Source organism: Zonotrichia leucophrys, unplaced genomic scaffold (genome assembly GCF_028769735.1).
Source record: "Zonotrichia leucophrys gambelii isolate GWCS_2022_RI unplaced genomic scaffold, RI_Zleu_2.0 Scaffold_308_62356, whole genome shotgun sequence".
In the NCBI taxonomy this organism is placed as follows: Eukaryota; Metazoa; Chordata; class Aves; order Passeriformes; family Passerellidae; genus Zonotrichia; species Zonotrichia leucophrys.
This window is the reverse complement of record NW_026992513.1, coordinates 22,820-36,960: the sequence shown is the minus strand read 5'-3', so window position 1 is coordinate 36,960 and position 14,141 is coordinate 22,820. Positions and strand designations below refer to the sequence as shown.

General features: G+C 44.1%; 1 protein-coding gene across 1 annotated transcript; it reads right to left on the bottom strand.

Moving 5' to 3' along the window:
- Positions 1-1,518: 1,518 nt before the first annotated feature.
- Positions 1,519-13,477, bottom strand: GDPD3 (glycerophosphodiester phosphodiesterase domain containing 3). The gene is made up of 10 exons (XM_064701029.1): positions 13,339-13,477; positions 12,606-12,648; positions 11,633-11,768; positions 10,874-10,919; positions 9,982-10,100; positions 8,591-8,680; positions 6,882-7,015; positions 3,953-4,012; positions 2,948-2,999; positions 1,519-1,743 (listed from the first exon to the last, which is right to left on the bottom strand). Exons 1-10 carry the CDS (start codon positions 13,475-13,477, stop codon positions 1,540-1,542), a joined length of 1,023 nt encoding a protein of 340 aa, XP_064557099.1. The 3' UTR covers positions 1,519-1,539.
- Between the last annotated feature and the right edge of the window lie 664 nt (positions 13,478-14,141).

Here is a 14,141-nt window from a genome sequence, read left to right as displayed (position 1 = left end):
CATTTTTTGGTGGTTTTTGGTAATTTTTTTTGTCATTTTTTGGGTAATTTTTTGCCATTTTTGGACCACCTTTGGGTCATTTTTTGTCCTTTTTGAACATTTTTTTGGGGTAATTTTAGGACAGATTTTCAATATTTTTTGTCATTTTTTGGCCATTTTTGAGGTCATTTTTCGGCTCAATTTTTTGTCATTTTTTGTGTCTTTTTTGGTAATTTTTTTGGACATTTTTTGGGTCATTTTTGGGTCACTTTTGGGTCATTTTTTGTCCTTTTTGAACATTTTTTGGGGTAATTTTAGGACAAATTTTGAATTATTTTTTGGGCCATTTTTAGGCTTTTTTTGCCATTTTTGGGGTCATTTTTGGGTTCATTTGTTGTCGTTTTTTGATCGTTTTTGGTGCTATTTTTTGGGACAATTTTTGGTATTTTTTGTCATTTTTTGGGTCATTTTTGGTTCATTTTTCAACATTTTTTGAGTCCATTTTTGGGTCATTTTTTGGTCATATTTTTTACATTTTTGGGAGTAATTTTAGGACAAATTTTGAATCTTCTTTTGTCATTTTTGGGGCCTTTTTCGGTGTCATTTTTAGGGACAATTTTGGGTAATTTTTTTCCATTTTTTGGGCCATTTTGGGGAATATTTGGGTTCATTTTTTTGTCATTTTTTGTGTCATTTTTGGGGTAATTTTTTTCATTTTTTGGTCGTTTTTACGTCATTTTTTAAACATTTTTTGAGCTATTTTTGAGTCATTTTTGGGTTATTTTGGGTCATTTTTGGAGTAATTTTTGAGCCATTTCAGGACCATTTTTTGATCTTCTTTAGGTCATTTTTGGACCCATTTTTGGGTCATATTTGGGTCATTTTAAGGACAAATTTGTGCCATTTTTAGGTCAATTTTTGATTTTTATTTTTACATTTTTGGGGTCATTTCAGGACCATTTTTGGACCCAGTTTGGGGCCATTTTTGGGACATTTTTGGGACAAATTTTGGTGCCTTTTTTGGCCTTTTTTTGGTCATCTTGGGGTCCATTTTTGGTCCTTTTTTAATCCAATTTGGGACAATTTTTGGGCCATTTTTCAGCCATTTTTGAGCAATTTTTTTGGCCATTTAAGGTCATTTTTGAGGCCATTTTTTAGGCATTTTTGGAACAAATTGTGGCCATTTTTGGAACCATTTTAGGACAATTTTTGGGTAATTTTATGTCTGTGTTTTTTACAGGTTAGGGTCTTTTTTAGGTAAATATTTGGGAAAATTTTTGGGAAAATTTTTGGATCCTTTTTTTTGGCCATTTTTTGGATCATTGTTGTGCCATTTTTGGTTCATTTTGGGTCTTTTTTTGATCCAATTTTTGGCCATTTTGGGTCCTTTTTTGAGTCATTTTTGGGACTATTTTTGGTCATTTTAAATCAAATTTTTCAGTCATTTTTTGAGCCATTTTGGGACCATTTTTTGTTCATTATTTGGGCCGTTTTTCTTTCACTTTTTGAGTCATTTCTGAGCCATTTTTTGCCGTTTTTACTCCATTTTTTTGACCATTTTTATTTCTTTTTTCCCCCATTTTCCTTCTCTCCCTCCTGGCTGGGGGCGTGGCCTTCGTGGGAGTGGGCGTGGCCTCCGTGGGAGTGGGCGTGGCCTTCCAGGAACTTCCGGAGCCTCCCGGGGTAGTCGGTGATGACTCCGGTGGCGCCGAGGCCGAAGGCTTCCGCAAAATCCCGCTCCTCATTCAGCACCCAAAGCCACACCTACAGGGGGCGGGGCTTGGCGTGGGGGCGTGGCTTGGGGTCCTAGCCCCTCCCCCTCCACCCCAGCCCCTCCCCCACAGCGAAAACCCGGAGGTTTTAGGGCGAAAAATGAAGATTTTGGAGCCAAAATGGCGGATTTGCCCCTCCCCCGCCCTGAAATTTGCATTTTTGGCCCCTCCCCCCAAAATATTGGCCCCTCCCCCATGCCAAAATTTAATATTTTAACCCCAAATTGGCGATTTTAGCCCCTCCCCTCCACACCCAAAAATTTGAATTTTTAACCCCAAAAAAGGGAAAAAAATTTGGCCACACCCCCCAACCCGGAATTTGGGATTTTTGGCCACACCCCCACCTTAAATTTGCATTTTTTAACCCCAAAAAAGGAAATTTTGGCCCCTCCTCCACACCCGAAATTGGGATTTTTGGCCACTCCCCTACCCAAAAAATTGAAGGTTTTGACCCAAAATTGGCATCAAAGCCCCTCCCCCACCTCCAAATTTGCATTTTTTAACCCCAAAAAAGGAAATTTTGGCCCCTCCCCTCATTTGTCACTTTTAAAAGACAATTCCTCTCTCCTCGCCCCAAAATGACAAAAAGAAAATTCCTCCCAAATTTGCATTTTTGGCCCTCCCCATCCCAAATTCCAAACATTTTTACCCCCAAATGAAATTTGGCTTTTTTACCAAAATCTGCATTTTCACCCACCAAATTTGCATTTTTTGGCCCCTCCCCACTCCCAAATTTGCATTTTTTGCCCCAAAAGAAATTTTGGCCCTCCCCCACCCTAAATTTACAATTTTAGCCCCTCAATGATTTGCCCCCCCTATTTGCAATTTTTATGGCCACTCCCCCCCCTATAATTTACATATTAGCTCTCCCCCTCAAATTTGCATTTTTGGCCCCTCCCCCAACCCAAAATTTGCATATTTTTAACCTCAAAAAATTAGAAAATTTGGCTCCTCCCCAAATTTGCATTTTTAGCCCCAAAAAAGGAAAATTTTAGCCCCGCCCCCACCACCAAATTTACATTTTAGCTCCTCCCCCTCCCAATTTGCATTTTTGGCCCCTCCCCCAACCCAAAATTTGATTGTTTGGCCCCTCCCCCTGCTCTAATCCCTCCTCTCCTTGGCCACGCCCCTTTTGGAATGGCCACGCCTGTTTTTCCTCAAGCCACGCCCCCTTTTTGTTGGCCCCGCCCCCTCACCTGCAGCCCGCGGCTCTTGAGGAACTTCAGGAGTTTGGGGCGGAGCACGAACCTGGGGGCGGGGCAGAGTGACCGGTGAGTGACCTCTGACCCCGGAGTGACCCCTGAGTGACCACTGAGTGACCACTGAGTGACCACTGAGTGACCACTGAGTGACCAATGAGTGACCACTGACCAATGAGTGACCAATGAGTGACCCCTGAGTGACCAATGAGTGACCAATGAGTGACCACTGAGTGACCAATGAGTGACCATTGAGTGACCAATGAGTGAGCAATGAGTGACCAATGAGTGACCAATGAGTGACCAGTGAGTGACCAATGAGTGACCAATGAGTGACCACTGAGTGACCCCTGAGTGACCCCTGAGTGACCAATGAGTGACCACTGAGTGACCACTGAGTGACCAATGAGTGACCAATGAGTGACCATTGAGTGACCACTGAGTGACCACTGACCCAAAATGGCCCAAAAATGACCCAAAATGACCCCTGAGTGACCCTGAGTGACCACTGACCATTGAGTGACCAATGAGTGACCACTGAGTGACCAATGAGTGACCAATGAGTGACCAATGAGTGACCAATGAGTGACCACTGAGTGACCATTGAGTGACCAATGAGTGACCAATGAGTGACCACTGAGTGACCCCTGAGTGACCACTGAGTGACCAATGAGTGACCAATGAGTGACCAATGAGTGACCACTGACCACTGAGTGACCAATGAGTGACCAATGAGTGACCACTGAGTGACCACTGAGTGACCAATGAGTGAGCAATGAGTGACCAATGAGTGAGCAATGAGTGACCACTGAGTGACCATTGAGTGACCCCTGAGTGACCACTGAGTGACCAATGAGTGACCACTGAGTGACCAATGAGTGACCCCTGAGTGACCCCTGAGTGACCAATGAGTGACCCCTGAGTGACCCCTGAGTGACCCCATGGTGACCCCAGAGTGACCCCGGAGTGACCCCACGGTGACCCCGCCCCTCCCCCACTCACCACGCCGCCATCTTGCTCAGGGCGTGTCCGGCCGGGCCGCGGGGGAGGGGAAAATACGTCCTGGGGAAAGGAGGGGGAGGGGTCAAAGCCACGCCCACACCGCTCTGACCACGCCCACTCCCGCATAAAGCCACGCCCACCTCGGTTAAGTCACGCCCACTTCATTAAATATGCCGTCTGGCGCTTTAGCCCCGCCCCTTTTCCACATGCCCACTTAGCCACGCCCTATTCCTTTAGCCACGCCCACTTATTTAGTCCCACCCCATCTCACACACCCACTCATTTAGCCACGCCCCCACACCCTTAGCCACGCCCATTCCTTTTAGCCCCACACCACTTTAATATTAAAGCCCCGCCCACTCCTTTAGCTCCGCCCCTTTCCTTTAGCCCCTCCTCCATCTCGGCCTACCAATCCCCTTCCTTTAGCCACGCCCCTTTCCTTTAGCCCCGCCTCCTCCCTATAACCCTGCCCATTCCATTAAGCCCCACCTATTATTTAGCCCCGCCCCATTTTTAGCCCCACCCCTTCCATCAGCCCCACCCAATCCCTTTAACCCCGCCCACTCCATTTAGCCCCACCCCTTCCTTTTAGCCCCGCCCAACTCCGTTAGCCCCGCCCCTTTCCTTTAGCCCCGCCTCCTTTTCTTCCTACCAATCCCCTTCCTTTAGCCACGCCCCTTTCCTTTAGCCCCGCCTCCTCCCTATTCCATTAGGCCCCACCTATTATTTAGCCCCGCCCCATTTTCAGCCCCACCCCTTTCATTAGCCCCACCCAATCCCTTTAACCCTGCCCCTTCCCTTTAGCCCCGCCTCCTTTTCTTCCTACCAACCCCCTTCCTTTAGCCACGCCCTTTTCCTTTAGCCCCGCCTCCTCCCTATACCCCCGCCCATTCCATTAAGCCCCACCTATTATTTAGCCACGCCCCATTTTAGCCCCACCCCTTCCCTTTGACCCCTCCTCCCTCCCTTTAACCCCGCCCATTCCATTTAGCCCCACCCCTTCCTTTTAGCCCCGCCCCTTCCCTTTAGCCCCTCCTCCATCTCTTTCTACCAATCCCCTTCCTTTAGCCACGCCCCTTTCCTTTAGCCCCGCCTCCTCCCTATAACCCCGCCCATTCCATTAAACCCCACCTATTATTTAGCCCCGCCCCATTTTTAGCCCCACCTCTTCCATTTGCCCCACCCAATCCCTTTAACCCCGCCCACTCCATTTAGCCCCACCCCTTTCCTTTAGCCCCACCCAATCCCTTTAACCCCGCCCATTCCATTTAGCCCCACCCCTTCCTTTTAGCCCCGCCCAACTCCATTAGCCATGCCCCTTTTAAGACACCCCCTGCCTTTAGCCCCGCCCCCATCTTCCCCTCTCACTCCTTAAACCCCGCCCCTCTGCTTTAGCCCCGCCCCATTTTAGCCACCCCACTTTTAGCCACGCCCCTTCCCTTTAGCCCCGCCCCCTCCCTTTTTAAAAAATTCGCCAAAAATCCATTTTTAACCCTTTTTTCGCCGGGTTTTTTTTGCTTTTATGTGTGGGAGGAGCTTGACCCCACCCTGCCCTTCCCCCACCCCCAAAAAACCCCAAAACTTTTGTAAAAAAATTCCAAAAAACCACTAAAAAAATCACTAAAAAAATCGCCAAAAAATCTCAAAAAATTCGCCAAAAATCCATTTTTAACCCTTTTTTCTTCGGGTTTGTTTTGTTCTTGCCTGCAGAAGGAACCTGAACCCTCCCCCACCCCAAAAACCCCCAAAACTTTTGCTAAAAAAGCCCAAAAAAAATCGCTTAAAAATCGCCAAAAAATCGCAAAAAATTCGCCAAAAATCCATTTTTAACCCTTTTTTCGCCGGGTTTTTTTTTGTTCTTGCCTGAAGAAGGAACCTGAACCCTCCCCCACCCCAAAAACCCCCAAACCTTTTGCTAAAAAATCCCAAAAAATAGCTAAAAAATCTCTAAAAAAATCGCTAAAAATGCACCAAAAAATTCGCCAAAAATCCATTTTTAACCCTTTTTTCGCTGGGTTTTTTTTTGTTCTTGGTTGGAAAAAAGAACCTGACCCCATCCTGCCCTTCCCCCAAAAAACCCCCAAAATTTTTGCAAAAAAATCCCCAAAAAAACCCCACTAAAAAATCGCTAAAAATTCGCCAAAAATCCATTTTTAACCCTTTTTTCTCCGGGTTTTTTTTGTTCTTGGTTGGAAAAAAGAACCTGACCCCATCCTGCCCATCTCCCACCTCCAGAAAACCCCAAAATTTTTGCAAAAAAATCCCAAAAAAACACTAAAAAATCGCAAAAAAATCGCTAAAAAATCGCAAAAAATTCGCCAAAAATCCATTTTTAACCCTTTTTTCGCCGGGTTTTTTTTGTTCTTGCCTGAAGAAGGAACCTGAACCCTCCCCCACCCCAAAAACCCTGTAAAAAAATTCCAAAAAAACCACTAAAAAATCACTAAAAAAATCGCTTAAAAATCGCCAAAAAATCACAAAAAATTCGCCAAAAATCCATTTTTAACCCTTTTTTCGCCGGGTTTTTTTCTGTTTTTGAGGTGGGGAAGGGTCGGCTTTCATTTAGGCCCCTCCTTCACCCTCAAAATCCCCAAAAATCTTTGAAAAAAGCCTTTTAAAAAATCCCAAGAAAAATCACCCAAAAATCACCCAAAAAATCACATTAAAAATAAAAAAAAATTCGCCAAAAATCCATTTTTAACCCTTTTTTCACCGGGTTTTTTTGTTCTTGCCTGCAGAAGGAACCTGAACCCTCCCCCACCCCAAAAACCCCCAAAACTTTTGTAAAAAATTTCCAAAAAATCGCTAAAAAATCGCTAAAAAATCGCTAAAAAATCTCTAAAAAATCGCAAAAAATTCGCCAAAAATCCATTTTTAACCCTTTTTTCGCCGGGTTTTTTTTGTTTTTTTCCTTTTTTTGGGCCCTCACCGGTTGATGATGGAGGGCAGCGGGAAGAGCAGCGCGGCCTCGCCCAGCGGCAGCAGCGGGAGCAGCCCCAGGTACCAGAGCAGCAGCGTCAGCAGCCCCCGCTCCAGCGAGAAACAGAACGGCATCTCCGGGTGCTGGGTGGGGGGGGAGGGGAAAAGAAGGGGTCAGGAAAGGGTTAAAGGGTGGGGGAGGGGCCCTGCCCGACCCCCACCCCGATAAAACAAAAAAAACCCGGCGAAAATCGGGTGAAATTTAAAGAAAATCCGATTTTTTTACCCCAAAATTTGGATTTTTCCCCCCCAAAAATCCCATTTTTCCGCCTCAATTCCCTAAAATTGCCCAAAATTCCTCAAATTCCTCAAAATTCCCATTTTTCCCAATGAAAACCTCCCAAAATTTCCAAAATCCCCCAAAATTTGCATTTTTTTAACCCCAAAATTCGCATTTTTTCCCCACCCAAAATCGACCCAAACTTGCTGCAAATTCCCTTTTTTCCACCCAAAATTCCCCCAAAATTCGCATTTTTTGAACCCCAAAATCCCCCCAAAATTTGCATTTTTTTAACCCCAAAATTCCCCAAAATTTGCATTCATTTAACCCCAAAATCCCCCAAAATTCGCATTTTTTAACCCCAAAATTTGCATTTTTTAACCCCAAAATCCCCCAAAATTCGCATTTTTCCCCACCCAAAATCGACCCAAACTGGCCCAAATTCCCAATTTTTCCACCCCAAATTCCCTAAAATTGCCCAAAATTTAAATTTTATCCCAAAATTCCCCAAAATTCCAGAATTTCCACCCAAAATTCTGCTTTTTTGACCCAAAATTATCCAAAATTCCCATTTTTCCAACGCAAAATATCCCAAATTTTCTCATTTTCCACCCAAAATTCCCATTTTTCTTTGAAAATTCCCATTTTTCCACAAATTTCCCCCAATTCCAATTTTCTCCTAAAATTCCCCAAAATTTGAGATTTTTCACCCAAAAATTCCAATTTTCCTCTTCAAATTCCCATTTTTTCTTCTCAAAATTCCCAAAATTTCACTTTTTCCCACCCATAATTCACATTTTTCCATAAAAATTCCCAAAATTCCCATTTTTATCCCCAAAATTCCCAAAAAATTTGTTTTCATCCCAAAATTCCCATTTTTCCACCATTAAATTCCCAAAAAAATTCCCAAAATTTCCACTGAAAATTCCCCAAAAAACCAAAATCCCTCAAAATTCCCATTTTCCATCCCAAAATTCCAATTATAATTGAAAAATTATTATTAAAAATTCTCATTTTTCCACCCAAAATCCGTTTTTAACCCTTTTTTCACCATTTTTTTTTTGGCCTCGTTGAGTGGGCGGGGCCAGAACAAGCCCCGCCCCTTCCCCATCCCAAATTCCCGCCAAAATTTTGCGTTAAAAAAACCCCAAATTTTCAAAAATTCGTTAAAAAATCGCCAAAAATCCATTTTTAACCCTTTTTTCGCCGGGTTTTTTTTGGTTTTTAGGTGGGGGAGGGGCCAGAGTCAATTCTGCCCCTCCCCCACTCCCCAAAAACCCCAAAATTTGGGTTAAAAACCTCCAAAATCTTCAAAAAAATTCATTAAAAAATCGCCAAAAATCCATTTTTAACCCTTTTTTCGCCGGGTTTTTTTTGTTGTGGAGGTGGGGGAGGGGCCCTGGGGTGGGGGAGGGGCTCGGGGTGGGGGAGGGGCTCACGGCTCGGCGGCATTTGCGGAGGATTCGCTCGCGGAAGGAGGCCCAGAGGGTGATGGGGGCGCGGTCGAAGCTCCGGACCAGGGAGGCCACCTGGGGGTGGGAAAATGGGGGAAAAATGACCCAAAAATGACCCAAAATGGCCCAAAATTGACCAAAAAATGATCCAAAATTGACCAAAAAATTACCCAAAAAATGATCAAAAATTGAACCAAAAATTGACCAAAAATTGACCAAAAAATGACCCAAAAATGACCCAAAAATGATCCAACTTGACCCAAAAATGGCCCTAAAATGGCTCAAAAATGATCAAAAATTGAACCAAAAATGACCCTAAAATGGCCCTAAAATGATCAAAAATTGACCAAAAAATGATCAAAAATTGGCCAAAAATTGCCTTAAAAAATGATCCAAAATTGACCCAAAAATGGTCAAAAAATGACCCAAAAAATTACCAAAAAATTACCCAAAAATGACTCAAAATTCCCCAAAAATGACCCAAAAATTGACTAAAAAATGACTTGAAATGATTCAAAAAAATGGTGAAAAAATGACCCAAAAATGACCCAAAATGGGCCTAAAATGACCCAAAAAGTGATCCAAAATTGACCAAAAAATGACCCAAAAATGATCAAAAAATGATCCATAAATGACCCAAAAATTACCCAAAAAATGATCAAAAATTGAACCAAAAATGGCCCTAAAATGACCCAAAAAATGATCAAAAATTGGCCTAAAATGACCCAAAAAATGATCAAAAATTGGCCAAAAAATGACCCAAAAATGACCCAAAAATGATCAAAAAATGACCCAAAAAATGATCAAAAATTGACCCAAAAAATTACCCAAAAAATGACCCAAAAATGACCCAAAAATTGACCCAAAAATGACTTGAAATGACTCAAAAAATGGTGAAAAAATGACCCAAAAATAGCCCTAAAATGACCCAAAAATGGGCCTAAAATGACCCAAAAAGTGATCAAAAATTGATCCAAAAATGATCAAAAATTGAACAAAAAATGACCCAAAAATGGCCTAAAATGACCCAAAAATGACCCAAAAATGATCAAAAATTGACCCAAAAAATTACCCAAAAATGACCCCAAAAATGATCAAAAATTGACCCAAAATGACCCAAAATGGACCAAAAAATGACCCAAAATAATCTAAAATCGCGAAAAATTGGCCCAAAATTGCACCAAAATTGCCCAAAATTCACACAAATTCCACCCAGATTGGCCAAAATTATTTTTTAATTGACCAAAATAATTAAAAATTTAGGAAAATAACCCAAAAATGGCCAAAAATTCCCGCTAAAAAATCCCAAAAATGACCCAAAATGGCCGAAAATGCCCCCAACCTCCCCCACCCCAAGCCCCGCCCCCTTTCGTGACCTCATTGATGAGGTCATCATCGTCGTCCTTGACCTCGATGCTCATTGGCTGCCGCGGGAAGCGCTGAAAGACGTCGACCAATCGGGGGATTCGGCGATCGCAGCCAGAGGAGAAAGAGCCTGGAGGGGGCGGGGCTTAAATGGGGGCGGGGCTTTGGGTGGGGGCGTGGCTTAGCAGGTGTGGGCGGGGCTAAACTCCAATAGGCCACGCCCCCAAGCAGAAAAACCAGGGAATTTTGGGGTTAAAAATGGAAATTTTGGGGATTTTTTTTAAATTTTGGAAGTAGGGGAGGGGAGAGTTTGCCCAAAATTCCCAAAATTCCAAATTTTAAACACAAAATTGCCCAAAATTCTCATTTTTCTGCCCAAAAATCTCATTTTTCCACTCTAAAATTCCACAAAATCCTGATTTTTTTCACGCATAAAATCTCATTTTCCCACCCAAATTTGCCTAAAAATTCTCATTTTTCCACCCAAATTTTCCTAAAAATCCCCATTTTTTCACTCAAAATTTCTCAAAAATTCCATTATTTCCACCCAAAATTCCCTTATTTCCCAAAAAAATTCTCAAATTCCCCTTTTTAAACCCAAATTTTCCCCGAACTCCCTTTTTTTTCACCAAAATTTCCAGATAATTCTCATTTTTCCACCCAAAATCACCAAAAATTCGATTTTTCCTTGACAAAATTTCCGATTCTTAACCCAAATTTCCCCCAAAATTCTCCATTTTTGGCCCAAATATTCCCATTTTTCCTCCAAAAATTCCCATTCTCGAAGACAAAATTTCTCAAAATTCGTTTTTGAACTGATTTTTTCCCAAAATTTCCCAATTTTTCTCTTTTTTGACCCAAGAATTCCCAAATTTTTCCCAAAATTCCCAATTTTTTGGTCACCTGGTGAAAACGTCACCTCCAGGGGGCTCCGGTACGGGGGCAGGTCCTGGGGGGAGTAATAATTAAATTATTAATTAATTAATTAATTAATAATTAGGGGTTAATTAGGGTTAATTACTGCTCAATTTTGGTTAATTAATTCTTAATTATGGTTAGTAAGAAGTTCATTAGGGATTAATTAATTCAAAAGGTTACTTAGGGGTTAAAATAGCATTAGCAATAAATAAAATAAAAAAATAAATAAATAAAATAAAATAATAAATAATATAAAAAAATAAATAAAATAAAATAAAATATATATATTATTTTATATATTTATATATATTATTTTATATATATAAATATATAAAATATTATATATAAATATATATAAATATATATAAATATATATAAATATATATAAATATATAAATATAATATATATATATAAAATATATAAAAATATATATATAAAATATATATTAAAAATAAATTAAAAAAAAATAAAATAGCAATGCATAATTAGCATTAATTATGTGTTTAATTCTGGAGTAAATTTAAATTGATATTAAAATATGGTCGATTAATTATCATTAATTATCATGATTAATTATCATTAATTAAAACCAACACCCATTAATTACCATTAACTCCCACAAATCACTAATTAACCCACCCTAATTAACTCCTCTTTCCCCATTACCCAAATTAATAAACACCTAATTACCCCAATCCCGTTATTCTCTGTAATCATCACTAATTAATCACTAATTAATTAACCTTGTAATCGATCTGGGTGATATCAAGATGGCGGCCGCTCTGTCGCGACAGATCCCGGTCGTGACAGACGACGACGACGCCGTCGCGGGTGCGGCGCACGTCCAGCTCCAGCCAATCACAGCCCTCGGAGACCGCGCTGGGGGCGGGGCCAAGAAAAAAGGGGGCGGGGCTTAGCGATTGACACGTTAATATAGTTGGATGTAAGTGGAAGGGGCGTGGCCACAATGAAAGGGGGCGGGGCTTAGATAAACAGCCAATCACAGCCCTCGGACACCGCGCTGGGGGCGGGGCCAAGAAAAAAGGGGCGGGGCTTAGATATCGTCCCATTAAAATACCTGGAGGCCAATGGAAAGGGCGTGGCAAAGGAAAAAGGGGCGGGGCTTAGATATTGACAAATTTTAAAAGCTAAAGGCCAGAGGAGGGGGCGTGGCTATACAAAAGGGGGCGGGGCTTAGATTGTGAAGCATTAATATAGCAGGAAGGCAGTGGAGGGGGTGTGGCCACAATAAAAAGGGGCGGGACTTAATTATTGGCCCATTAAAATAGCTATAGGCAGTGGAAGGGGCGTGGCTACAAGGAAATGGGGCGGGGCTTAGATATTGACCCATTAAATTAGCTGGTGTGGGCGTGGCCACAATAAAAAAGGGGCGGGGTTAAGAGATATAGCCAATGACAGAGCTTGGTGATGGTGGAGGGGGCGTGGCCACAATAAAAGAGGGCGGGGCTTAGCTATCGACCTATTAAATTAGCTTGTGTGGGCGTGGCCACAATAAAAGAGGGCGGGGCTTAGATATAGAGACAATTATATCCCTCAGACACCATGAAGGGGGCGGGGCCAACAGAAAACGGGGCGTGGTTATCATGTGGGTGGTTAAAAGGGGGCGGAGCCAAATTCTGGAGTGGTGCTGGCCCTTTAAGAAAACAGGGGAGGGTTAAAAGGGGCGTGGCCAAGGGAAAGGGGGCGTGGTCTCACTGCTCAAAGGCCTCCATGGTGTTCTCGATCCGCTCCCCTGCACCTGTAGGGGTTAATTAGGCCTAATGAGGGCTAATTAAGGGTTAATTAGTGCTAATTAAAGTCTATTAAAGTTCATTAGGGGCTTCATTTGTTCCTCTTTATCTCAAGCCCCGCCCCCTTCCCAAGCCCCTCCCCCACCCAATTTCCTCCCTCATTAATCCCACCCCTTCTCCTTTAACCACGCCCCCTCCCCTTTAAACCACACCCCTCATCTTTAGCCCCGCCCACTCTTCCATGCTTTCCCCGATAATTTCCCACTCCTACCCTTAAACCCCTCCCCCAATTTCCCAAGCTCCGCCCCCTTTCCAACCCTCCCCTTTCCCTTAACCCCTCCATATTAGGCCCCTCCCCCTCCTGTTTAGCCCCGCCCCCTCTCACATTTTCCCATCCAAATCTCCTCCCCCAATCCCAAGCCTCTCCCCCTCCCCATTAGCCCCGCCCCTCTCCTTTAACCCCACCCCCTCCACTGAAGCCACGCCCCCTCCTCTTTAGCCCCGCCCCTCTTTTAACCAGTTCCCTTTAACCCTTTCCCTCCCCCACCCCAAACACCTCCGCCCCTGGCCACTCCCCTTCCCCACCCCCTCCCTCTTTAGCCCCGCCCCTTCCTTTAACCCCGCCTCTTCTTTTAACACCGCCCCCCTTATTTTAAAGCTCCGCCCCCCGATTTTTTTTAAGCCCCGCCCCCTCTCACCTCCCCTGTGCGCCACCGCCTTTCCCGGCACCGCCAATTTGGGCCCTGCCGAGCCCCTGCGGGCAATGGCGGCCACCAAAACCCCCCCGAGCGCGGCCGAAACCGCCCCGAGCGCCACCCCGAGCGCCAGCGCCGCCATGGCTGCCCTCCCGGACTGGTTTGGAGTGGTTTGGACTGGTTTGGGTGGGGCCGCGCACCTGTCTCAGGTGTGGAGATAAGGGGTGCCTCGGTACCCACAATGCACTGCGGAAACATGGGGGTTTTTCCGCCTCGTTACCCACAATGCACGGCGTGATAAGAAAGTGCTGGTTTGCCACGGTACCCAGAATGCACTGCGGGAACATGGGGGTTTTTCCGCCTCGTTACCCACAATGCACGGCGTGATAAGGAAGTGTTGGTTTGCCTCGGTACCCACAATGCAGTGCGGGAATAAAGGGTTGCTTCCGCCTCGTTACCCACAATGCACGGCGTGATAAGGAAGTGTTGGTTTGCCTCGGTACCCACAATGCAGTGCGGGAATATAGGGTTGCTTTTGCCTCGGTACCCACAATGCACACGGGGTTCAGGAAGTGTTGGTTTGCCTCGGTACCCACAATACAGTGCGGGAATAAAGGGTTGCTTCCGCCTCGTTACCCACAATGCACCGCGGGAGGAATTTCTGCGATTTAATTGGGACGGGGCTAAAACTGGGAGCACTGGGAGCCGAAACTGGGAGCCCGAAACTGGGAGCCCAAACTGGGAGCACTGGGACCCCAAACTGGGAGCTCCAAAGTGGGAGCCCGCACTGGGAGCACTGGGAGCCC

What these genes read in the sequence shown, in the direction of transcription:
- GDPD3 (XM_064701029.1), bottom strand. Translation starts at nt 13,477, where the DNA reads ATGGCGGCGCTGGCGCTCGGGGTGGCGCTCGGGGCGGTTTCGGCCGCG. An exon ending in GGCGGTGGCGCACAGGGGAG is followed by an intron (nt 12,649 to 13,338) that starts GTGAGAGGGGGC and finishes TAACCCCTACAG; the next exon opens with GTGCAGGGGAGCGGATCGAG. An exon ending in ACCATGGAGGCCTTTGAGCA is followed by an intron (nt 11,769 to 12,605) that starts GTGAGACCACGC and finishes CCCCGCCCCCAG; the next exon opens with CGCGGTCTCCGAGGGCTGTG.